The sequence below is a fragment of the Tenrec ecaudatus genome, chromosome 10 (genome assembly GCF_050624435.1).
Source record: "Tenrec ecaudatus isolate mTenEca1 chromosome 10, mTenEca1.hap1, whole genome shotgun sequence".
In the NCBI taxonomy this organism is placed as follows: domain Eukaryota; kingdom Metazoa; phylum Chordata; class Mammalia; order Afrosoricida; family Tenrecidae; genus Tenrec; species Tenrec ecaudatus.
The window spans coordinates 77348963-77373638 of NC_134539.1; the positions used below are offsets into that span (position 1 = coordinate 77348963).

Genomic DNA, 24676 nt, shown 5'->3' on the forward strand with positions numbered 1-24676 from the left:
GACTTCGGCGTGAAATCTTTCTCGCGCGGAGCCAAGGACCGAGGCTGAAATCTAGCCCGGAGAGAGAGACCTAACAGATACGTCTCAGGAAAAGTTGTCAAACGTAAAACACAGTGCTAGATGATCAATATACTAGGCATTAGCGAGCTGAAATGGATGGGTATTGGACATTTTGAATATACTAAGCCAGGAACGATAAATTGAAAAGGAATGACATCCCATCCATCATGAAAAATAAAGGTTGCAGATCAGTCCGGCAGTATAGCACTTTCTGCCTAGTGATAGGATAGCCACTGTCCACTTAACAGAAAGATCAGTTCATTAGACTCTTACTCAAATTCACACACCAACCACTAATCCCAAAGGTGAAGAAATGGAAGATTTTTACCAACTTAGGCAGTCTGAAATTAATCAAACACGCAATCAAGATGCATTGATAATTACTAGTCACTGGACTGTGAACACTGATCACAAGAAAGATCAGTAGTTGGAAAATAAGGCCGTGGTATTAGAGATTACACCAGAGACCACGTGATAGAATTTTGCAAGACCAACTTATTCATTCCAAATATTCTTGCAATAGTAACAACGGTACATGCGGATCTCCACAGATGCAAGGCACGGACCAAATCAACACCACCTGTGGAAAGACAATGGAAACGCTTGACGTCATTGGTCAGAACGAGGCTAGGGGCCAACTGTGGAACAGATCATCAATTGCTCATATGCAAATTCAAGTTGAAACTGAAGACAATCAAGCCAGTCATGAGAGCCATAATGCAACCTTGAGCATATGCCATTAGAAATTTGGGACCATGTCAAGAAGAGATTCGACACACTGAACACTGATAGCTGAAAATCAGTTGATGTTTGGGATGAAATCAAGGACAGCATACATTAAAGAAGAAGAAGATGAGGAAGAAGAAGAAGAAGAAGGTCATTGTGTGGGATTAGCCTCCACAACTGAATGGGGACCAGGGTCAGTTGTGTGATTGAAGGGTAAATTAAAGAGACACCAGACAAGGCATGCAAGGGCTCACTTCTTCCATGGAGACTGGAACCAGAGAGAGAGGCAAATGTATTTGATCAAAAGCTTATATAATCTCGGGCATGCAAACCAAGTCATACACATATGAAGCAGGAAGGGGATGAGCTAGGGGTGTAGCCACAACAGAAAGGTACATACATAACAAGAGTTAAGATGGCAGCTTAACCTTGGTCATCTCTGAGCTGGCTTGACCCTGTGTCCCTGAGCTCTTCTCCAGGGAAACAATATATGATCCTTATCAGAAGAGAGTGGGTCTACCTCTGGGATGACAGATAGCCTCCAGTCAAACAGCCTTCCAGCGGTTAACCTTTGATCGTATAGTAAGCGACCATGTGCCACAAGCATCACCTTAAGATTGGCATTGTTCCTGGGGGACATCGTGGGGAACTGCTCGTAGTCAGGAGAATGGAACTGAGACTCATCTCCAACTCACGCGTGTGAAGGCCTGCCTCCACCAGGGTCTGCCTCCCAGACTCCTTAAACAGGAGCGGAGAGAATTTGTCCACAGACACTCTTTTCCAGGTGCTCCGTTTCCCACAGGTCATTAAAAAGATAAGAAAGAAAGAAAAAAACAAAATGGATGTTAGGAAAGATTCTGAAACTTGCTTTTGAATGTAGAATAACTTCAGTGAACTGAAAAAAACACGAAGTAAAAGCCAAACAGAAGACATAATTAAGTGAGGCAAAACACTAAGGGCATGTAACAGAACAGCAAGGGAAGCAGAGCGATGAAGTCCCTGGGGAATACCAAAAACAGACTCTGGGGCCAGGGCTTGGCACCCCATCAGACTTGACTGGAAAACACTCCTAAAGGTCAACAAACAGACCTTGAACTATTTTTAGGCTTTTGTATTTTTGTTGTTGGTTTTTGTTATTGTTGTTGTTGCTTTGTTTTGTTCTGTATTGTTTTTGTGTATACTTTTGTCTCTGGATGTCTACCTAGATAAGATAGGCGGGATAAACAATCTAGAGGAGAAAACAATGAAGTGATTGAGGGTTCTGGGGGGGGCTCAGGAGAGGGGGAGTGGGTGTTATTAAACCCAGGGACAAGGGAACACAAGTGATCTAAAATCAATAGCGAGGAGTACTGTTAGGGCTTGATCAAGGGCAATGTAACTGAGAGGAATTACTGAAACCCAAAGGAAGACTGAGCATGATAGTGGGACAAGAGGAAAGTACAGGAAATAGAGGTAGGAACTAGAAGGCAAACAGCATTTATAGAGGTCTAAATAAAGGCATATACATATGTAAATATATTTATATATGATGATGGGGAAATAGATCTATGTGCATATCTTTATAGGTTTAGTATTAAGATAGCAGATGGACATTGGGCTTCCACTCAAGTATTCCCTCAATGCAAGAATACTTTGTTCTATTAAACTGGCATTCCATGATGCTCACCCTCCTGACACGATCGCTGAAGAAAAATCGGTGCATAAGTAAATATAGTGAAGAAAGCTGATGGTGCCCAGCTATCAAAAGATATAGCATCTGGGGTCTTAAAGGCTTAGAGATAAACAAGTGGCCATCAAGCTTAGAAGCAACAAGCTTCCAAGCCCACATGGAAGAAGCATACCAGCCTGTGTGATCATGAGGTATCAATAAGATTGCATATCAGGCATCAAAGACCCAGAATGAAAAAAATCATATCATGTGAGATATAAAAAGGCTTTTCCCAGAGGGAACTGATTACAAGGATCTACATGTGACCTCCTCCCTGGGAGAAGAACAACAGAAAAGGGGGTGAAGGGAGATGCCGGACAGGGCAAGATATGACAAAATAATAATTTATAAATTATCAAGGACTCATGAAGGAGGGGGAAGTGGGGAGGGAGGGGAAAAAAGAAGACTTGATGCAAAGGGCTTAAGTGGAGAGCAAATGCTTTGAAAATGATGAGGGCAAAGAATGTATAGATGTGCTTTATACAATTGATGTATGTATGGATTGTGATAAGAGTCCCTAATAAAATGTTGTTTTTGTTTTTTTTTAAAAAGGCTTTTCCCCAGCTTGTCTACCCCAAATATATGTCAGACCTAGGACACTGCTTGCAAGTAATGGTAAATGCTTGTCAAGTTATTTCTCTGAAAGCATCAGCCATCCAGAGCAATCAGACTACTGTCTGCTCCACCATAGGTGGGGCTCACTCCCTGTTGTTAAGGACAGTGGATTGGTTTCCCTAGAGGGCTCAGAATAAATCAAGTCTCTAGATCAAGGACAATCAAAGTTAGGTTGCCATCATGAATCCAGGATTCGCCAATTTGTCACATGTGTACCCTTAATCCCTCCTCTTCCTATTGTGTGTATACCCCTAGATCACCCCCTCCCATCGTTGTATTGCCTATGGCAATACCCCTTCCTGTGACATAGGTCATTTCCTGTAATCAGGGGATTTGCATGCCCCAAAATATATATAACCTTGGTTAGAAATAAATCGCACATTCTCTCCTGCCCTCTTCCTTCCCGCACCTCCATGTGGACCCTCAAGAGGAGCTGAGGTGAGCATGCTACCATGAAATGTGTCTGAGTCCTTTATTTTACTCTCTCTCCTATCTTCTATGACTTTACTATGATCTTTATTTATTGCAACCGTACAGTTGCACCTATGAACCCATGGTAGTTGTTAGGGGCTGATCTCCCCAACAATATCATTGTGAATGAGGGGGAGTGTGGAGTGGAGGCCTAAAGCCCATCTGTAGGCAACTGGACATCCCCTTACAGAAGGGTCATGGGGAGGAGACAAGCCAGTCAGGGTGAAGTGTACTTATGATGAAACATACAACTTTCCTCTAGTTCTTAAATGCTTCCTCTCCCCTACTATCATGACCCCAATTTTACTTTACAAATCCAACTAGACCAGAGCATGTACACTGGTACAGATAAGAGCTGGAAACACAGGGAATCAAGGACAGATAAACCCCTCAGGATCAATATTGAGAGTAGCCATTCCAGGAGGGGAAGGTGAAGGTGGGGGTTGTTGAGAGGGGGTACCGATCACAATGATCTACATATAACCCCCTCTCCGGGGGATAGACAACAGAAAAATGGATGAAGGGAGACATTGGTCAGTGTAAGGCATTAAAAAAAAAGTATTATTATTCATGAGGGAGAAGATGGTAGGGAGGGGAAAAATGAGGAGCTGATACCAAGGGCTCAAGTAGAAAGAAAATGTTTTGAAAATGATGATGGCAACAAATATACAAATGTGCTTGAGACAATAGATGTACGTATGGATTGTGATAAGAGTTGTATGAGCCTCCAATAAAATTATTTTAAAGAAGGAAGAAGACATAATAAAGCATTGTAATGAAATATGCAGAGACCAGGAGTTAGAAAAGTGAAAGGGAAGCACATGCTACATATTTTTCAAGCTCAAAGAACTGAAGAAAAAAAAAATCCAGGTTTCAAGTTGTCATGCTGAAGGATTCCATGGGCAGAATATGGAATGATGCCGGGAGCATCGAAAGGAATACACAGAGTTGCTATCAAAAAGAAGTGGTCGACATGCAACTATTTTCAGAAGGTAGCATAGGATTAATGACCAATGAAAACGAAGGAACATGGCATTAGCCAAAAACAAGACTCCAGGAATTGAGGGAACACCAACTGAGATGTTTCAATAAACTGATGCAACCGTGGAAGGGCTCACTCATCTATACTAACACATTTGGCAGAGTCAGCCACTGAGCCAACCAACCAATCATAAGAGAGTCAAATTTTTGCCCATTCCAAAGAAAGGTAATACAACAAAACGTGGGGGAAATTTCTGTAATCATGCAAGTGAAATTTTGCTAAAGGTAACTCCTAAACAGTTGTATCAGTATATGAACCAGGAGCTGCCCGAAATGCAAAATAGATATAGAAGAGGGCATGGGATAAGGGCTATCATTGCTGATGTCAGACACATCTTGTCAGAAAATACCAGAGAATACAGAGAATGCCAGAAAGAAGTTTACTTGCATTTTCCTGACCGTGCAAAGGTATTTGACTGTGTGGATCAGAACGAATTATGGATAGTCTTGAGAAGAATGGGAGTTTTGGAGTACTTAATTCTGCTCATGTAGAAACCTGTACACAGACTAGAGGCAGTCCTTGGACTAAACAAAGGATTCAACATGCTTAAGATCAAGAAGAGTGTACACCAGAATTGTGTTTTTTTCAGCCTATTTATTTAATCTGGGAAGCTGGATTATAGGAATACAGCATCAGGATTGGAGGAAGACTCATGATCAATTTGTGATATTCAGATAACATAACCTTATGTGCTGAAAGCAAAGAACACTTGAAGATCAAAAACTACAGCCTTCAATACAGATTACATTCAAATTTATCTATCTATCTATCTATCTAGTCTTAACAACTGGACCCAATACACAGAGGACATAATTGAGGCTGCCAAATAATTCATGTTAATTGGATGCACAATCAAGGCCCATGGAAGCAGTGGTAAAGAAATCACACTTAGCATGAGGTAAATATGCACAAGACTTCTTCAAAACACGCCACTTTGAAGACTAAGATATGACTGATGCAAGCTATGTTATTTTCTTTTTATTGTTTTATTAGGGTCTCATACAACTCTTATCACAATCCATACATCAATTGTGTAAAGCACATTTGCACATTCATTGCCCTCATCATTCTCAAAACATTTGCTCTCCACCTAAGCCCCTGGCATCAGCTCCTCAGTTTTCCCCTCCCTCCCAGCTCCCCTCCCTCATGAACCCTTGACAGATAATTTAAAAATTATTATTTTATCATATCTTACCCTGTCCAATGTCTCCCTTCACCCACTTTTATGTTGTCCACCCCCCTCCCCGGGAGGAGGTTATAAGTAGGACCTTGTATTTGGTTCCCCCTTTCCAACCCACCCACCCTCCATCCTCCCAGTATCACCACTCACACCACTGGTCCTGAAGGGATCATTGGCCCTGGATTCCCTGTGTTTCCAATTCCTATCTGTACCAGTGTATATCCTCTGGTCTAGGCAGATTTGTAAGGTAGGATTGGGATCATGATAGTGGGTGGTGGTGGTGGAGGAGGAAGCATTTAGGAACTAGAGGAAAGTTGCATGTTTCATCATTGGTACATCACACCCTGACTGGCTCGTCAACTCCCTGAGATTCTTCTGTAAGGGAATGTCTAGTGGCCTACGAATGGGTTTTGGGTCTCCACCCTGCACTCCCCTCCTCATTCACAATGATATGATTTTTTGTTCTGATGATACCTGATACCTGATCGCTTCGACACCTCATCATTGCACAGGCTAGTATGCTTCTTCCATGTGGGCTTTGTTGCTTCTGATTTAGATGGCCACTTGTTTACCTTCAAGCCTTTAAGACCCCAAATGCTATATCTTTTGATAGTTGGACACCATTACAAGCGATGGTATATTCATGCTGGACAGCAAATAGGGATGTCTGAAGAAGAATTAGTGCCTTTGAATTATGGTGCTGTGGGAGGATATGAAACATAGCCTTGGGCTGCCAGTAAACTAGACAAAACTGCCTTGGAAATGTAAAGCCAGGATGCTTCTTGGAAGTATGGATGACACTTTGGGCATGTTCTCAAGAGGGTCCCCTCCCTGGAGAAGAACATCATGCTTGACAAAGTAGAAAGTCGGTGAAGAAGGAGACTCCCAGGGAGAGGGACAGACACCTAGACACCTTGTTGTGCCCCAAAGTAAGAAATGCTAAAACGAAAAGAAAGAGAAACCCCAACCCAAACTCACAGTCAAAAAGTCGACCTTCTAGAATAGAACAGAACTGCCCCTGTGACTGTACCTCTTCCCAGGAATAGAAAGCCCCGACTGTGTCCCGCGGGGCGGCTGGTGGCTTTGAACTGCTGACTTTGCCATCAGGACTGCTCAAAGGGACAGAGGAGCCAACAAGAAGCGCTGCGAAAGCTGGGGCAGTGTGAACAGTGATACAAAGCAGGATGGGACGGTACTCCAAAGTATAAAATAAGTATCAGGGCGACCTTACTGCTTGCTGTACCTGACAGAAGCGAGAAGGAAATCTCCCACGCACCCATCCTAACATCCATGCTGTGTCCATGGTGGGTCACGAACTCTGACAAATGCGAGGCGTTTTGGGAGATGTTACAGTGGGAACTCTGGTCTAGCTTCTCAAGTTTTCTGTAAATCTGTTCTGATCAAATAAAGCTTTTTCTTTAAAGCCGGGGGGTCCTGTCGAGGAGGGAGAAGGGGAAGGGAGGGAGAAGGAAGGGGAGGGAGAAGGCGGGGCCCGCCCCCAGCGTGGCCGGAAGTGGGCGTCCTCGGCCCCTCCCCCGAGAAGGTGGCCGCCCAAAGTGGGAGGAGCCTCGCCCGGCGCAAAGATGGAGGCCGGGGCGCGGGCGAAAGCGGAAGCGGAAGCGGAAGCGGCCGCGCGGTGACGCTTTACGGCGGCAAGCCCGAGGGCTGGAGGCGCGGCGCGGGTCCGGGCATGAAGCTGGGCCGGGCCGCGCTGGGCCTGCTGCTCCTGGCGCCTTGGACGGTGCGGGCGGTGGAGCCCATCAGCCTGGGGCTGGCCCTGGCCGGCGTCCTCACCGGCTACATCTCCTACCCGCGCCTCTACTGCCTCTTCGCCGAGTGCTGCGGCCAAAAGCGGGCTCTCAGCCGCGAAGGTAGGGCCCCGGGGGCTCGCCCTGGTCGCTTGGCTGGGCTGTCAGACGCGCGTGCGGGCGCGCACAGGGGGACCAGAAGCCTGGGCAGAACCGGAGCCGGCCTGGGCACGAGCCAGCGCTCGGATGCAGTCATCCGAGTGCCCGGGGCGTAGCGGGTGGCTTGGCTCCCTGACGGCGACCGAGCGGACTTTGGCCCCCGAGCCTGGAGCCGCAGCCTGCGCCGCTCCCCGCAGAAGCTTGGGGCATGCACTGTGCTGTCAACTTGCTCGCCGAGCGTTGAACCCCCATCCTGGCTGGGGACAGGAAGCATGGCGGGGACTCTTCCGGAGTAGGTGGCTGGTGGTTCCTCTGCAGCCCTTCTCTTGCCCAGCCGTGGAGTGGGAGGCGCTGAGCAGGACCTAGGGATGCCAACAGGTAGCAGTAAAGCCCAAGGACCCGTTTAGTCTTCCTACGGCTCAGGGCATTCGAATGGACAGGACCAGCAAAGGCAGACAGGAAGCCTGGTGGTGTGGTGGTTACGCGTTGGGCTGCGATCCTCATGATTGACTGTTGGCAACTGCCCGCAATTCCGCGGGAGAAAGACTGGGCTTTCTGCTCCTGTGGACAGTTAGTCTGGGAAACCCTGAGGGCGGGGCGCTGTGAGTCAGCCTTGACTTGATGGCAGGGAGCGAAGGAAGAGCTGGGACCCACAGTTCCCCTTTGGGACGGGTACTCCCAGCCCGCCTTGTGTCAACATTTCACACAAGCTTGGGGAAGTTCCATGGCCATGCCGAGTTTCACCTGGGCCTGTAAATGTTGCCAAGTTTTACCACCTGTTTCTTCTCCTGCTTCTCACTGGCTTTGCTTTTCCCCAGCGCTGCAGAAGGACCTGGATAGCAAGTTCTTTGGGCAACATCTCGCCAAGAAAATCATCCTCAATGCGGTGTTTGGCTTCATAAGCAACCCAAAGCCCAAGAAACCCCTCACCCTCTCTCTGCACGGCTGGACTGGCACCGGCAAAAATTTTGTCAGCAAAATCATTGCGGAGAATATTTATGAGGGTGGCCTGCACAGCAACTACGTCCACCTGTTTGTGGCCACCCTGCACTTCCCACACGCTTCGAACATTACCCTGTACAAGGCAAGGCCAGAATTTTGAACTCCTTAGTGGATAATGCTGGATTTGGGGGTGTCTTTGGTTGTGGAATGGGATTTGGGCCTCCCGGCGGAAATTAGTGTGAACTTGAAAAACAGCTAAATGTGTCAGTTCCCTTTAGAATGGTTTAGAGCAGCGGTTCTCAACCTATGGGTTTCGATCCCTTTAGGGGTTAAAGGACTCTTTCACAGGGATTGCCTAATTCATAGCAATAGCAAAAATAGTTATGAAGGAGCAACAAAAATGACTTTATGGTTGGGGGGGTCCCACAACATGAGGAACTGTATTAAGGGGTCTCAGCATCAGGAAGGTTGAGAACCGTGGTCTAGCGGCTGGAGTGTGTGTCATTTCACCAGCAAACCTTTGCCATGGTTTCTGAGAGCAGGCCCAGGGGCGCCCGGTTTAGGGAGTGGGTCAGGGATTCCAGAGAGACCTATTCAAACCCAACTTACAGATGGCCACATCGGACTCATTTTACGGCTGGGACATGTTTCCAGGGAGACTCGATGTGTCTTTAGTTAGTTACACATTGATTTCACGGTTGCACTCACGAACAGCCCTGAGCATTGGCAACAGACACCTGGATTCGAGCCCCCTAATGCTTCACCGCCAGCTGTGCCATCCAGGCAAAGTCGGTAGATCTTCACGTGAAGTACCTACTACGGTGCCTGGCGTATTTGCCGTCAGAGACGGGTTAATACTGCTGTTTAAGGAGCCCTGGGGCATGCGGTGACACAAAGGGCTGCTAACAAGAAAGGCTTTGGGGCCCAACCTGCCTGCTGCTCTTAGGGAGAAAGACCAGGCACTTGCTTTCCCAGGGTGCCAGACTGTTGGCTCTAAAACTGGCTAACTGAGGCAGAACGAGAGGAGTTAGCCACTGTAGTCAGCACTCAGGCCCCTACCTTTGCTGTGCCTCCATTTCCTTATCTACATAGTGGGGTTGGATTCAACAATGACATGCTCAACTACCGGCCAGAGACAGACGGTGGCTCAAGCTCCCTCACTGCTCACCCCCAGAGGCACCTCTGGATAGACCAGGAGCCCGGGTGGTGTCAAAGCCCAGTAGTAACATCTCGAGATAGTCCAGGCTACAAGAGAACCCTGGGGGCATAGTGGTTACACGTTGGGCTCTTAATGGGGAGGTCAGCAGTTCAAAACTGCCAGTTGCTCCCAGGGTTAGTCTGAAACCCATGGAGGCAGTTCCACCCTGCCTTATTGTGAGTCAGAATTAATTTGATGGCAGTGAGTTTAGAGTTTACATTCTACCATATATACTCATGTATAAGCTGTTTTTAAAGCACATTTTAATGCAGTTTTTGTGGTAAAATTAGGTGCCTCAGCTGCTGTTCGGCTTATACTGGAGTATATACAGCAACCACTTTGATGGGCTTGGGAAGGCCAGTAAAATACCATGCTCAGGCTTTGCCTACCCCCTGCTTATTGCGGGTGCTTGGTTTGGTGCTTGTAAGTCCAGGTAGCAGAGTGGGATAGATAGCCATGAGTATTAGAACCTAATTTATCGGAGTGCAGTCAAACTTCTGTAGTTCACTCAGATATGCGGCCGGGGAACCCTTACTACCACCAAGCAGCCTCAGAGCAGAGCAACTGTTGCCATTAGCTACATGTGTGAAACATTGTTACCCTGATCACAGTAGCCAAGTCAGCAATGAGACAAGGTACCTGCCAGAGTTCTTCCTGGGGGTTGGGCTAGCCTTGCCTTCCCTTGTCACTATTAAGCCAACCGCTTAGGAAAGCTTTCTACAGCTCCACAACGCAACTGCAACTTTCTGATCCGATGGCTTCAGGGGCCTCTAACCTCAATTGCTTAGTGTTCCGAAAACCACCTAACCACACTAATGGTTGGGCATTTTTCCAGAAATTAAAGTGCCGCCTGACCAGACATTTCCCAGGGCACATGGGCACTGGAGCCTGCCCCTCACTGTCTCTCCCAGGCTGGTCTTAGGACGGAATGAGACACTTGGTCTCTTCCTCCTTGTCAGAAGGCTGGTGTGCGTGGAGGATGTATTACTGCCACCATTCTGATGGCAGGGCAGCGTGGGTGTGGCAGCTCACAGCAGAGCCATTCTAGTCAAAGGGCTTTGGATTCAGTCAGCTGGGCCCGGGCCCAGTTCTACCGCGTACTGTCATCCTGGGCACCTCAAATGGGTCTGGCACTGCCCACCTGGGGCTGTTGTGAGGCACAAAAGAGCCCGTGCCTGGAGTTCAGAGTGCCCTGCGTAGTGCACAGGCAGCACCCGGTGACCGCGTTCGTGGTGGTAACAGGCGTGTGTGCTAGAATGGTTTGATCTCCCTTAACAGCTTTGTTCTGCCGCCCCTCGAACCGTAGGATCAGTTACAGCAGTGGGTCCGAGGCAACGTGAGCACCTGTGCGAGCTCTATCTTCATATTTGACGAAATGGATAAAATGCACGCCGGCCTCATAGACGCCATCAAACCTTTCCTAGACTACTACGACCTGGTGGATGGCGTCTCTTATCAGAAAGCCATCTTCATCTTCCTCAGGTAAGGTCTCCGCAGGCCCGGGGATGCCGGGGAAGAGCTGGGGAGCCCGAGCCTGCGTGCGTTTCCCGAGAAAACCCAGTCCAGGTTCATCAGAATGCTTTTTGTAGCAATGCTGGAGCCGAGCGGATCACAGACGTGGCTCTGGATTTCTGGAGGAGTGGGAAGCAGAGGGAAGAAATCAAGCTCAAGGACATCGAGCACGCCTTGTCTGTGTCGGTCTTCAACAACAAGAACAGTGAGTGGGACTGCTGGTGCCCCTCCGTCAGAGAGCAGTCAGGAGCTAGTCAGAAAGATTCGCAGCCCTTTCTCCCCCGTTGGAGGAGCCCTGGTGGCAGAGTGGTTACGAGTGGGGCTGCTAACCACAAGGTCAGCAGTTCGAAACCACCACCCTCTCCTAGGAAGTAAGATGAGGCTGTCTGCTCCCATAAAGAGTTGCATTCTCAGAAACCCACAGGGGCAGTTCTACCCTGTCTTACAGAGTGAATCAGGCACATGATGGCGGGAGGGTGGGTGGGCAGACAGGTGGGACGGTGGAAGAACAGCATCTTTTTCTGTTTTCCAGGTGGCTTCTGGCACAGCAGCTTAATCGACCGGAATCTCATTGATTATTTTGTCCCCTTCCTCCCGCTGGAGTACAAGCACTTGAAGATGTGCATCCGCGTGGAAATGCAGTCTCGCGGTTATGAGGTTGACGAGGACATTGTGACCAAAGTGGCCGACGAGATGACGTTTTCCCCCAAAGAGGAGAGGGTTTTCTCTGACAAAGGCTGCAAAACTGTGTACACCAAGTTAGACTATTACTATGACGAAGACTGATGTCACGGGAGCCTGCCTGCAGAAGCAGCCGTGGGACTGCAGCTACCGCCCTGCCCCCGCCAGCGGTGACATGCGCTCTTCCCCGGGTGCCCAGGCAGGAACTTCTCTGGGCACTGTTCTCCTGCCTTGGAGTCCGCAGGCCGTGGCCCCTCCCAGCCCTGGACCGTGGGGCCGCCTCCAGAGCCTCAGAAGGAGCCCGCCCCCGCAGCCAGGACTTTTTAAAAATCATGTTTTAATGGTAATTGTTTCTGTTCCAAGGAAAGACGAGTACGTTTTATTGGAAAGGTGACAACTTTACTTACAAGGATCTTTAACACTGAGGAACTCTTTGGACCCGGCCGTCTGCTGGCTCTGTGGCTTGTCTGGTTGGTGACATTGCTGGCGCCACTCCATGGTGTCTTTACCTTAAAAGCGCAGCCCACCATCACGACCTTGGTGTTTTCCTGTAGGTTGACATCGCTGGAGACACAGGCTGGAGCAGGGGAGCAGATCTGTCACAGGAAGGCCACAGCTAGCACCTCACGGGGCGAGGCAGCACAGCGGGAAAGGGTCACAGCTTCCAGGGGTGCTCAGGCTCATTCATTGCAGCGCAGGTCTTAAATGTCTTGGTTACCATCTGACCCGGGCAGCGGGAGTAGGCCTCCTGGCTGGCTAAGAAAAGTAGTCGCCAATGTCCCTTGCCTGTCCCGCAGACCCCTTGGAGGAAGGTCCTTAACTCTTTCCCACACCCCCTCTGGCTCAGTACTGGGTTCATAATTGTGTGGCGGTTCTGCTATCCGTCCATACATTTGAAAGCTTCCTCTGATCCCTGGGTTTCCTCCTGGGACACCAAAACCTCCCCATGAAAGCTCAGCTGCCTCTCCTGAGGGTGTTGGGAACGCTGTTTTATTTATAAATGCAAACAGCAACTGTGGCATAAAGTTGTATTTCTGTAATCTGTGAGTACACTCTTACCTTGTGTGTGGGGTGTTGGACAACAGGTGCTGTCAGGTTCATAATCTCAGTCCTGGCTCAGCTCCCCAACACACTGCTCAGTTAACAAGGGTCAAGGGTTACAAGTCATGCCTCCTCTTTCTCCCACGGAGCATCTGGTGAGTTTGAACAGCTGACCTTGTTGGCAAGCCACCAGGCGCCTGGAAGAAAGGCAGCGTTCTCTCTCCATAATGATGTGCCATCCCATAAACTCACAGGGGCAGTTCTGTGGTCTGGCAGGGTTGCTGTGAGTCAGAAGTGACTCGATGGCAGTGGGTTTTGTTTTTTGGGGGGAGAGGAGTGTTGAGCACCATAGAGATTCACTCACTGGCTGCCATCAAGTTGATGCTGACTCCGAAATAGAAAAGCCCATCTTTCTACTGCAGAGCTGCTGGTGGTTTTGAACTGCTGCCCTTTCGAGTAGAAGTGCAATGTATAACTACCACACCACCAGGGCTCCAAGTAGTCCATTGACTTATGGCAGCAGGAGGACATGTGGACAGAGAACGGTGCTCCCATGGGGTTCTCAGCGCCGTGGCCTTTTGAAAGTGGACCACCAGCATTCTCTGGTTCCAAGGCATCTGGTGGGGTTTGAGCCGCCCTTTTCATGAGGCCCTGAGCAGGAATGGGTGACAGCAGCGGGTCCTGGGCTTTCTGGGTTGGGTTGGTCCTCACGGGCTTAACCACTTGTGCCATCGGGACTCCTGTAGATCAGACACCTTGGTTTGTGAATCATGGGTGTGAACCCTAAACAGGCAGGGCAAGGCACGGAAGCCAGCTCAGCTGGGCCAATTCCGCTTCTGGCCTGACGGAGCCCCCATGTAGGGGGTCGCTTTGAGGGCCAGCCAGACCGCCTAAGGATGGCTCCAAGTGCCAGAAACGTATTGGTGTCCTCACCCTCCAGCCCTGTTGCCTTGAACTCCGCCACCAGGTCTGGTCCCCCTTTCATTGGATGACAGTTCCGGCACCTGGTCCCAGCTTTTGTTTGGAAGGTTCCAGCTGTAGACGTTGTATCCCAGCCCTGGGACGTCTCGGGGGGCTCCAGTGTCCCCTGAGAAGGGAGGGGACCGGGCAGGATGACAGCAGGAAGGGTGTAAGCTTGCTAGCAAGTCAGCTGATCTTCAGTCCTGTGAAGGTCAGTGTTAGCATTTCCCAACAGGGACGATGCCAGGTGAAGTGCGATTGAGCTGAGGGTCTGCTGAACCTGATCTGGATTGCACTGTATTCACCACCTGTGGGCAGCAAGAACCAGCAGCTCAATTTCCTGGGTCTGAGCTGGGCCCTTGGCTCTCAGGTCCAGAATCTCAGAACCAGTCTCGTGCTCCTGGGTCTCAATTCCCTTCTGACATTAATTTCACTTGTTTCTAATGAAAACTTGCATCAGGTGGTTGAGGAAGACACTAGCCTTCAAGGTAACCACTGCCTCCAGCTAACGTACAAACTGCCCTCGAAGGCGGGCTAGTGTCACCCTTTACTCAAGGTCAACAGTACTGAATAAATAGACGAGAAGGAAGTTAGCAAGTTACACTTCCCACAATAAAACTTAGGCTTTATTATTTTGTATCCAATATCAGTTCAAGCTGGCTTGCTCTCACACAGGGTGGGGAGGACTGGGCCAGGCTCCACCGTGGCCTCTTGGAGTTACACATCAGTACTAGCAGTCCAAAGGTGGCCAACACGTTGAGTGTTGCATCACTGTAAACAGAGAACCTTGTCTCCTGGCCAGACACCCTAAAGGTTATAAAAGAAATGTGGCCTCATTCCAATTTGAGAATATGAACCAATTATCGGAAGTCTCACTTTGGCATCTCCCCGTCCCCACCCTTGTTTGATACCGCACAAGGCATTTTCCCTACTACAATGTCACGTGGAAAGGGTGCACGCAGTTGTGGATGTGAGTCTGCAGTCACGTGGCAACTACAGGGTGGACACACTGCACGCATCTTATTCCCAAGCAGCAGGGCCGGCCAGCCATAGCCGATGACACCAGGTCCAGCCACCACCACACGATGGCGACAGCAGATTTGTGGGAAATGCCATCTTGTCATCCCTTGATTTTTTTTTCCCACCAAACTTTGTGACACTCCTTCTCTTCTCCCAATCACACATTAGTACTAAAAACCCATCCCATTTAAGAGTCCCCTGAGAAAGGAACAGCCACCCAGATTTTAAAATCAGCAACATCCTATGCTTCCATTATATAGACTCTGAGGTTAAAAAAATAAAACAGTCCTGAAGCCCCAGGCACTTCTTGTGTAAGACACACGGCATACCCTGTGCTTTGGTCATGTGGGACCCGGGGACTGAAGCAGACCCCAGTCACTGGAGGACAAACACGCCCCACAGATTTCAGACTGTCCCATGCAAAGGCGGCCATGGGCCTTTCGCCATGGGGATGGAGACCCTGAGTGCAGAGCCAGCACTCCAACTGGCCCTTGTCCTGGTGTGGCCGGAAAGTCTAGGTAAGGGAAGTGCAGGGGCAGGTGCGGAGCAAGGAAGACCAGGGTGGAACGCAGGGAGAAATGGATGAAAGCTTCCCATGCCTCAGCCTGTCACCAGTAGCCAGAAAGCCCACACCTGCCTGGATCCACAGAAGTCACCAGACACAACCCCCTGCCCCACACACATTGGCCAATGGTGCTCGGGGGACTGGCCCACAGCCCTGGGGGAGACTGCCTGCACCCATTCTAACTACAGCACTACAAGGGAGCCAATGGCCTGTCATGAAGAGGTGAGGGGGGGGAAAGAGAAGACGGAGGCCAAATGCTTCAACCCCTTCTACCCGAACACAACAGGCCCCAAGGGCAGCGCTGCATGGGGGTGCAATCCTCAGCTTCCACTCGTACAGCGGCACCCAAGGCAATTCTGTCAAAGTTCTAGCTGGAAGTTCCAGCCAGCTGTGAGCAGGGGGGATTCTGTCAGGCTGCAAAACGGCAAGAGTGCCGGCCGATCAGTGGCTTTGAAAACCAGCTCTTCCTTCAGAACTCCCCGATCCTGAAAGCCCACCGTGCAAGATGTGCAAAACGTGCAGACCCCCAGAGAGGTATTCCAAAGTGCTTCCACGAGGCAAGGGAGGGCCTGGTTTGCTGGTCTCCCATCCCTGTCGTCACTTCTCCCATCGGATGCAAAAAGCTCAGTGAAAATCGAGCCGGGACTGCACAGTCTTGCAGCCCTTGTCCGAGTAGATTTTCTCGTCTTTCGGGAAGAACGTCATTTCCTCGGCCACCCTGGTGACGATGTCTTCATCGACGGTCATGCCGCGGGCCTTCATTTCTGCCCGCACACACATCTTCACGTGCCGGTACTCCAATGGCAGGAAGGGTATGTAATAGTCGATGAGGTTTTTGTCTATCAGGCCACTGTGCCACAGGCCACCTGCAAAAGGGAGACACCGCGGGGGTTTCCCACCCATTCGCAGGCCTTTGATGGGCCACTCTGCTCACCGCCCGTGGCATGCGCTCCCCCCCTCTCCCCTCCAGGGAGCTGCTCTCTGTGAGGGGTGATGCAGCAGCAGGGCTGAGGATGGGAGGAAAAGTCCCCTGGGCAGTCAGAGGCAAGCGGAAAACAGCACACAGCTCTGCCGCCAAAGCTGCTCCAGGGCCTGTCATCCGGCGGGGACTTACTGTGCTTGTTATTGAAGGCGCCAACGGACAGCACAGGCTCCAAGTCTTTCAGCTGAATGTCTTCCCGCTTCCTTCCCGCCCTCCAAAAGTCCAGCGCCACCTTGGTTATGAGGTCCCCGCCGGCGTTGCTGGGTCGGACAAGAGTAGCATCACAGTCAGACTTGGGCTTGGTGAGAGGATATGCCTCCCTGTCCCTGGTCTACTCTCAAGCAAGGAATACCTATTGGGTGCTACAGAAGGAAGAAAAGAATAGTGTTTGCTCTCAAGGAGCTTAACCCCCACCCTCCCAGTCGCACCCCCACCCCGCTCTCGGAATATAACACGGAGGGTGGCCAGCGCTGTGACAGAGATCGCTCTTCAGCGATGAGTTTGCTGATGTTTCTGTTCTCCTCACACTGTGCCACACAGACCCTAGCTCGCAGCCTCACAGCAAAGGCGCTGGTGCCAGACCGGCGTCTTCTGTCCTTGGGGCCTACAAGCCAGCCCTTGCCAGGATGCGCCAGCCTCCCGTCTCGGCCCAAGCAAGCACCCCTTGCTGACCTGAGGAAGATGAAGATGGCCTTCCGGTAGGACACTCCGTCGACCTGCTCGTAGTAGTCCAGAAACGGCTTGATGGCATCGATGAGCCCCGGGTGCAATTTATCCATCTCGTCAAAGATGAAAACAGAACTGGCGCACGCGGTCACGTTACCCCGGATCCACTTCTGCAACTGGTCCTGGCCGGGCCATGAAAGGAGAGGGAGGCTGAAGCTCAAAGGTGCAGCCCCATGGCGCTGCATGCTCGGCAAGAGGAACAATCCGAGCTCTCGGTGGCATCCTATCCTCCATTCTGAGAGACAGCTGTTCCAAACCTTCCCTAGCCAAAGTGGGAAGTGGAAGAGAGGCAGGATCAGATGTGAGGACGGTTTCTATGTCCTAGCACCCATAGCAGGCCGTGACTCATGGAAACAGGAAAGGTGTGGGATAAAAGACTCTCACCATATTCATCTCACAGTGATGGGAAATCTGGAGTTAAGTTTTGCACCAGCCAAAGGGTCATTCACTGGATGGAGACCGCACAGAGCCCGAGACTAGTGGCCTTTCTGGTGCTTGCTTGAAACAGACAGACATACAAGCACCAAGCCCCCTCCCCACCCCCACCATGAAACCCCCCCAGAGGCCCCCTGGCCTACTTCTTACTCTGTTCCTGAAGAGCTGACAGAGTTTGGAAAGTAAGAAAAAGCATTTTCTTTGGGGCAAGCTTCCTGTCTTCCGAGTGTAAGTGGCAGCCAACCGTCTCTACTTCCTTCTTCAGTCTAGTTTCTGTTTCCCACTTCAGGCCCCAAGAACTGCAAGCGTGATAACTTTGATGAGGACAACCCTCACCACTCTCCCAATGACACCAACTACACCAGAAAACCTGCTCTCAATGGAGAAGCAAATGTCTCAGAAGGAGAGACAAGACTCTCCAGGCTCAATTCTGGGAGGCTTTCTTTGTAAGGCAGAAACCTGTGCCAAAGCGTTGAAAGATGGGAGAAACAACGTGAATGAACTCTATTTTAAGAAACAAGCCTGTTCCCATTTACTAGGAGCCCCGGTGGTGTAGTGATTCCATGCTGGGCTGCTAACTGCAAGATCAGCAGTTCAAAACCACCAGTCGCTCTGAGGGAGACTGAAGGGACTTTCTACCCATACCCATCAAGAGTTAGACTTGGAAACTCACAGGGGCAGGTCTACCCTGTTCTCCAGGGTCACTTGATGCTAGTGAGTCTGGGTTCCATCAATTCCAAGCCACAGGGACCCTATGTGCTAGAGTAGGGCTACTATGAAAACTGCCTTTCCACGGCCATCATCATTACAGCCGCAGCATGCCAGGCCTTTCTCCTGAGGTGCACTGGGTAGGTTCAGCCACCAACCTCAACCTCAGCAGACAGGATTGGTGCAAACCGAGTGTACCAATCCTTCTGTCTGCAGTCTGCACTAAGTGCCGGGCAAAGCTGAGGCTGCATCAGAAGTGCTGAACATTAGGTGAAATGGTGTCCCTGCAGCTTGTTCAAGGCCTCTTCACTTAGCACCGGGGTGCTGGAATGTGAATGTGGCCTGGGCTCACTCTCCACAGAATCGGGCTACAGATGGGGACTGGGAGAAAGGAGGCTTGGGCTCAAGCTTCTGCTGGGCTGCCAGGTCACAAGGATTGTAAAGAGCAAGTCACCTTGTCGCTCCTGGCTCCATCTTTTGAAGGAAATCACCTCACTCACCCCACCGGTATTATTTTGGAACAAGTGAGAAAGAAACTCACTCGTGGGCCAGCTTTGTCAATGTGGGCCAGCTTTGTCAATGGCCAAGGGATCCGAGTGGCTAAACCTAGAGATGCTGCCGCACAAAGGGGAGAAACAGGCCTGGGCTACTGGGCAGGTAGCCTGCATCTCCGAAGGAGCCATGAGCAGGGAGAGAGGAAATTGGCTTGCCTGGTACAGTTTTATCTTCGTCTCGTGAGGGAAGTGCAGAGTCGATACAAACAGGTGTACAAAGTTGCTCTTCAGGCCTTTCGAGTGAAGATGCTCTGTTACAATTTGGCTGACAAAATTCTTGCCTGTGCCCGCCCAGCCATGCAAAGAAAGGCTCAGCGGTTTCTTGGGATTCTTGTTGTTCCGGAAGCCAGTCAGGGCTTTGAGGATCACTTCTGTGGCCAGATGCTGCCCAAACAGCTTCTCCTCTAAGTCCAGCTTGAGGGCTGAAGGAGCCGGTCCCAGAACAGAGAGAGAGAGAGAGGGAAAAAAAAAAAAGCACATTAAAAAGACACCAGGCGCTCTTTCCCCAGCTGGCGAAGGGGCGAGGCGCCGGGGAGTGGGCGATTCCGCACGGTTTCTAAGCCCCGGGCCACGTCTGCGGAGATGGCCAGTGCGGCTGCCCCTCCGGAGCCCCGAGTGCGAAGCGGGAAAAATAGGCAGTGTTCTCTCCTGGATTCACCATTTCCAGACTTAGCCGCCTGGTGGGAGATCCCCCGGCGGCGGGCGGCTCCTCTCGTTGCCAACTACCACGGAGTGATGAGTTGGCGCAGAAGGGGAACTTTCGCTTTCTTCTGGCTGGAACCCGAGGACGGCCCTCGGGCAGGGCCCCGCGACCTGGACCTGGTCTGCGAGAGCACCGCTCCCAGGGCCCCGGGGCTGGGGTCGCGACCGAGCTCCCGCCTCCAGTGCTGGCCACTGCCACCGTCCCCCCGCGCCCACCGTCCCCCATGCGGGGACGGCGCCCCGGGCCCCGCACTCCCGCCCCCGTACCCGAGGCGTTGAGCGGCTGCTCCGCGCGGCAGCACTCGGAGAAGCGGCAGAAGAAGTCCGTGTAGGACAGGTAGCCGGTGAGCAGCGACGCGGCGCCGATGGTGAGGCCCACGCTGATGGGCTCGAACGCCGCCGCCGCCCGGACGGCCAGCAGCAGCAGCAGCCCGCCGGCGCCCCCGAGCCGCCCCGCCCGCAGCAGCATCCCGCCACTCGGCCCCGCCAGCAGCGCTTTCGCAGCCCAGGGGCCGGCGGGAGCATGACTTCCGGTCCGCGGGAGCAGAATTTCCGGTCCACGGCAGCCATTTCCGCCCCGAAGTCCCGCCCCCCGGCGGCCGCGTCGTTGCGGGGCGGAAGTCGTGCCCTGTGCCACCATCTTTGTGCGTGGCACAGCTGGTGGTACGAAACTTCGTTTCACCTGGAGCTCACGCTATCTTTGATGGCTTTCTTTTCTTTAAATTATTAATTAGTTGGGATTTTTTTCTTCTTCAGTATTCTTTATTCAGTGTCCAACTTTCTTTTTCTTTTTTAAATCGTTTTATTAGGGGCTCAAACAACTTTTCTCACAGTCCATACATACATCAATTGTGTAAAGCACACTACACGTACACTCATTGCCCTCATCATTCTCAAAACATTTGCTCTCCATTTAAGCCCCTGGTATCAGCTCCTTATCCCCCCCCCATTCGTTGGGATTTAATACATTTATCACATCATTCCATATTTCAGTCACGTCCAGTAGAATCATACAATCGCAACCACAATCAGTTTACAGTCATTCTTTTTCTACACGGACTTCTTGACATCCTCTCCCTTTTACCCCACCACCACCACCACCACGGAACTCCCCTCTCCTGGAACCCCTTATTCTACTTGCTTTCCCTTTGGGTTCATCAATTCTGGGTTTCATAAACCGAAAAAACGGAAAAGCATTTAACACCGCTTCAAGAGGGTGACCTCCACTGACATAACACCTCTGAGAGGCGCTCTACTCTGAACAAACAGAAACCAAACCAAACCATGTGAAACAAAAGCACAGAAAATGATGGAAAGCCGATCAGGTCTAGTCTGCATCATAGGGGGATCTACTGACAAGGATTTCACTGTTCACGTCAGATTTATGCCTTGGATCTTCTACACCCATCTCTCCCAAGCACTCTGGGTAGTGACCCCTTTGCTCCCAGCCCTCACCTTTAGGTAGGGGGAGTTCTCCAGAGGCTTGTTTCCTTGTCGTTCCACAAATGACTCTTGGGCTCTCATTGTCGTCCATCGCCTTCTGCACACCGAGTCTCACAATTTAGCGCTGACACTTCGACTTCAGATTACACAGGTTTCACTCCTTCTGTGACTGATGATGGTGTGCTTCTTCCATGTGGACTTAGTTGATATCTATCTCTCTTAAGTGGCTGCTTATTTGGAAATAAGCCTTTCAGACCCCAGATGCTATTTTATCTGATAGCCGGGCACCATCTAAATTCTTTGCTACATTTTGCTACAGCGCCCATATCTTCTGTGCTCCCCTCCTGAGGGCGGTATGGGGGGGGGGCAAGATGTCAGAACTAATTGTCCTTGAGTTGGAGCTTGGGTTAAGTGCGGGGCTTTACTGACTTAGCCTGTCCTTGTGTAGTCCTCCCCTCCTCAGTCCCTGAGAGCTGTGATGGATTTGCCCACCTTATCCCCTGTGATGCAGGGGCCCGGCGCTCGATGGCCCCCCGTGAGCACCATCGGGGCTACAGCTCATTCTTGCACGCAGCATGCTATGTGCCAGGTCCCTGGCTCAGGGCTGGAAAGACAGCAGTGAAGGAGACAAACGTGGCTCCCTTGTCCGGAGGCTGAGGACAGAGAAGAGGCCAAAACTAACACATATGGCGGAGCAACAGGCCTGTGTCTAAACTGGGAACTAAAGGATTTGGCCAAGGGTGAGGAGTGGAGTGTCCCACACAGAGAACAGAGGACGTGCAGAGGGCCAGTTTGCGGGCTTGTGGGATTATAAAGAGACCTTTCCCAGCTTTGTCTCCCCCAAAGACATGCCAAGCATTAGGAGCTTTTGGCTAGCATATGGGGGGAGGTCAGATGCTTACAGACATCCTCCCTGAGGATGCCAGACTGCAGTGGGCCCCCGCTTCCTGTTGTTAAGGACAATAGACTACTCCCTAAAGACTTGCAGGCATCCATTTGGTTCCCATAGGTAGAGTGCACACCCTACTGATAATGGTCTCTATCAGGTGAGCCAGGGAACAGGCCAAAGGGCTCTGTGGCATCCAAGGTTAGGCTGCCATGCTGGATCTAGGACCCGCCCATCTTGTTACAGGTATACCCCCCATCCCTCCTCTTCCTATTGCATGTATTTCCCTAGATCACCCCCTCATTACTCTATTACCTATAGTACAATCCCTTCCTGTGATGTATGTCCTCACCTGTAATTAGGGGGCTTGCTTGTCCCCAGAGAATATAAAAAGCCTGGGCTAGCAGTAAAGATCTCTCTCTCCATGTGGACCATCGAGTGGGGCTGAGGTGAGCATGCTACCCTGAATTGTGTCTGACTCCATTTATTTCAATATTTCTCTTCTATCTCTCATGCTCTCTAAACTTTACTATGATATTTACTTATTATCGCTGTACAGTTGCACCTACCGGACCCATAATGATGTGTTAGGGGCTGGTTTCCCCTGACGTCTGGCGCCCATTACGTGGGGTCCTGAAGGAAAAGAGCTCTTTTGAGTTATATGCCGTGTAACAATTGTACGGCCTCATCGGACAGTGAGGGTGAATCAGGAGAATTTTTAAGTGTGAAGTTTTTTAGTCCGGGTGAGCTATGGGTCAGGCAAAGAGCAAGGATACAGAGTATGGTATCACTCTTTGCCACTTCTTGAAGAAACAAAATGTAGTGGTAAGGAATAAGAGGATGAAAGAGTTTCTTCAATTGGTAAAGAAATTTAATCTTTCTTTTCCTGAGTCAGGAACCTTTGATATGGAGATCTGGGATAAGGTAGCCATTAACTTAAGAAAAGGTCACAGGAAAGGACAGAGCATACCCTTGGAGACCTGGGACCTGTGGGTGCAGATTAAAGCAGTGTTGGAGCCGCTGCAGGGTGAGAGAGGGAAAGATCAAGACCAGCAGAGCAGTGAGAAATCTCTAAGCCACGCAGACTTAAATCAGGTGAGAAGCAGGCCGAATGAGTTTCAGGCAGATGAGAAGATTTTAAGTGTAGCTGAGAAGGCGAAGTTTGAATCAGGAAACAACAGAGTAGAAGCATGTGCCCCGCCCAGAGTATAGCGCAGAGAATCACAATGCTATCAAGCAAGCCAGTGCTGGAGGAGAAGAGATTAGATCCAAAGAAATGCAAATAGAGAGATTTCACCTAGCCAGTGAGGCTCAGAAAGTGAGAGGCAAAGAGTCAGGGAGTAGGAAAGCACCTTTGCTCCCACGGGTGGAGAAGAGTATAGCTCAAGAAACAGATTTAGAATTCAGAATAGCTTATCCTGTTAGAATTGTAGACAGGGAGCCTGACGAGCAGCACCCTGAAGGGAATCATGAAAGGCGATATACTGCCTTTCCCTTTAAGCTACTGAAAGATCTTCAACAAGCAGTATCTAATTATGATCCAGATTCATCATTTGTAATTGGTATGGTCAAGAATACGGTAGATATGGAATACTGGATCCCGGCAGACTGGAAATCTTGGACGAAAGTGTGTTTTCTCCTTCAGAATCTTTGCAATATCAGATGCTATGGAACGAGGCAGCCCTTGCAGGAGCACGCAAGAATGCGGAGGATGGGATAGATAGAGGAATTCATCAATTGCTAGAGGATGAGAATTATATCACAGTTGAGTCTCAACTACAGTTTACTGAACAGACAATAGGACAGATACGTGAAGTTTGCTTAAGCACCTGGGTAAATATTAATTCCATCCGAAGAGAGAAAGCCGAGTTACACGGCTATAAGACAACGGAATGATGAGCCTTATGCTGACTTTGTGTCCCGACTGGAAGATGCTATTTCCAAATGTGTGAAGAATGCCCAGGCAGTAAGAGACCTAGTGCATAAGCTATCTTATGATTTCTCTAATAAGCACTGTAAAAATGCCTTGCATCCCTACAGGGAAGAGGGCACGTTGGTTGTTGTATTATTTTAGGATATGCAGGAATGTAGAGGCAGAGGAACACAAGGCAGACCTCATGGCAGTGGCCTTGGCAAATTATATCAGACCTAGAAGAGAGTGCTTTAGTTTTGGAAAGACAGCTCATCTTCAAAGAGAGTACAGACAGCACAGGCCGATCAGCCTGGCCCTGAAAAGCAAACGGCGGCCTGCGCCAGAGCATGGGCCAGGGCCACCTAATTCCGGTTTAAAAGAACCTGAACTCTGCCTGCCCTGCTGCAGGAAGGGGACTCATTGGAGGAGCCAATGTTGTTCAAAATTCAACAGTAAAGGGTTGCCATTGGCAAAGGCTTCCAGGCGGGAAAATAGTGGAAGGAGCTTGACACAGACCCCGCCCAGCAGAGCATGGGAGGCAAGGTGTCTGCCTGCGGGAGCAAAGAAGATCTTCGGGAGAAACGCAGGTATCTCCTGGTCTCACAGCGGGAGACCAGACCTGGCCAAACAAGCAAAGGCCCAGCCTCTGTTCTCCCTGCAGTCGGCTTGACTGACCAAGAGAAGGTTCAGACGCCCTCAG

General features: G+C 50.4%; 2 protein-coding genes across 3 annotated transcripts; one reads left to right on the forward strand and one right to left on the reverse strand.

The window, feature by feature from the left end:
• The first annotated feature begins 7431 nt into the window (after positions 1-7431).
• On the forward strand, positions 7432-12574 carry TOR1A (torsin family 1 member A). Its single transcript, XM_075560651.1, has 5 exons — positions 7432-7673; positions 8528-8793; positions 11156-11331; positions 11439-11566; positions 11894-12574. The coding sequence occupies exons 1-5, from the start codon at positions 7493-7495 to the stop codon at positions 12145-12147; spliced, it is 1005 nt and encodes a 334-aa protein (XP_075416766.1). The 5' UTR covers positions 7432-7492; the 3' UTR covers positions 12148-12574.
• Positions 12575-14641: 2067 nt separating this feature from the next.
• Positions 14642-20243, reverse strand: TOR1B (torsin family 1 member B). Of its 2 annotated transcripts, XM_075560649.1 has the most exons (5): positions 20003-20235; positions 19190-19455; positions 17283-17458; positions 16743-16870; positions 14642-16494 (listed from the first exon to the last, which is right to left on the reverse strand). In XM_075560649.1, exons 1-5 carry the CDS (start codon positions 20202-20204, stop codon positions 16253-16255), a joined length of 1014 nt encoding a protein of 337 aa, XP_075416764.1. In that variant the 5' UTR covers positions 20205-20235; the 3' UTR covers positions 14642-16252. The 2 variants fall into 2 exon arrangements, with proteins under 2 accessions (XP_075416764.1, XP_075416765.1); XM_075560650.1 differs by lacking the exon at positions 14642-16494 and having other exon boundaries at positions 16837-16972; positions 20003-20243.
• Between the last annotated feature and the right edge of the window lie 4433 nt (positions 20244-24676).

Excerpts from the sequence above, each read along its gene's own strand:
- TOR1B (XM_075560649.1), bottom strand. The coding sequence starts at position 20,204 with ATGCTGCTGCGGGCGGGGCGGCTCGGGGGCGCCGGCGGGCTGCTGCTG. Across the intron at positions 19,456-20,002 it reads GCAGCCGCTCAACGCCTCGG|CCCTCAAGCTGGACTTAGAG; the intron begins GTACGGGGGCGG and ends CGGCTCCTTCAG. Across the intron at positions 17,459-19,189 it reads CGAAGATAAAACTGTACCAG|GACCAGTTGCAGAAGTGGAT; the intron begins GCAAGCCAATTT and ends TGGCCCGGCCAG.
- TOR1A (XM_075560651.1), top strand. The coding sequence starts at position 7,493 with ATGAAGCTGGGCCGGGCCGCGCTGGGCCTGCTGCTCCTGGCGCCTTGG. Across the intron at positions 8,794-11,155 it reads CGAACATTACCCTGTACAAG|GATCAGTTACAGCAGTGGGT; the intron begins GCAAGGCCAGAA and ends CTCGAACCGTAG. Across the intron at positions 11,567-11,893 it reads GGTCTTCAACAACAAGAACA|GTGGCTTCTGGCACAGCAGC; the intron begins GTGAGTGGGACT and ends TCTGTTTTCCAG.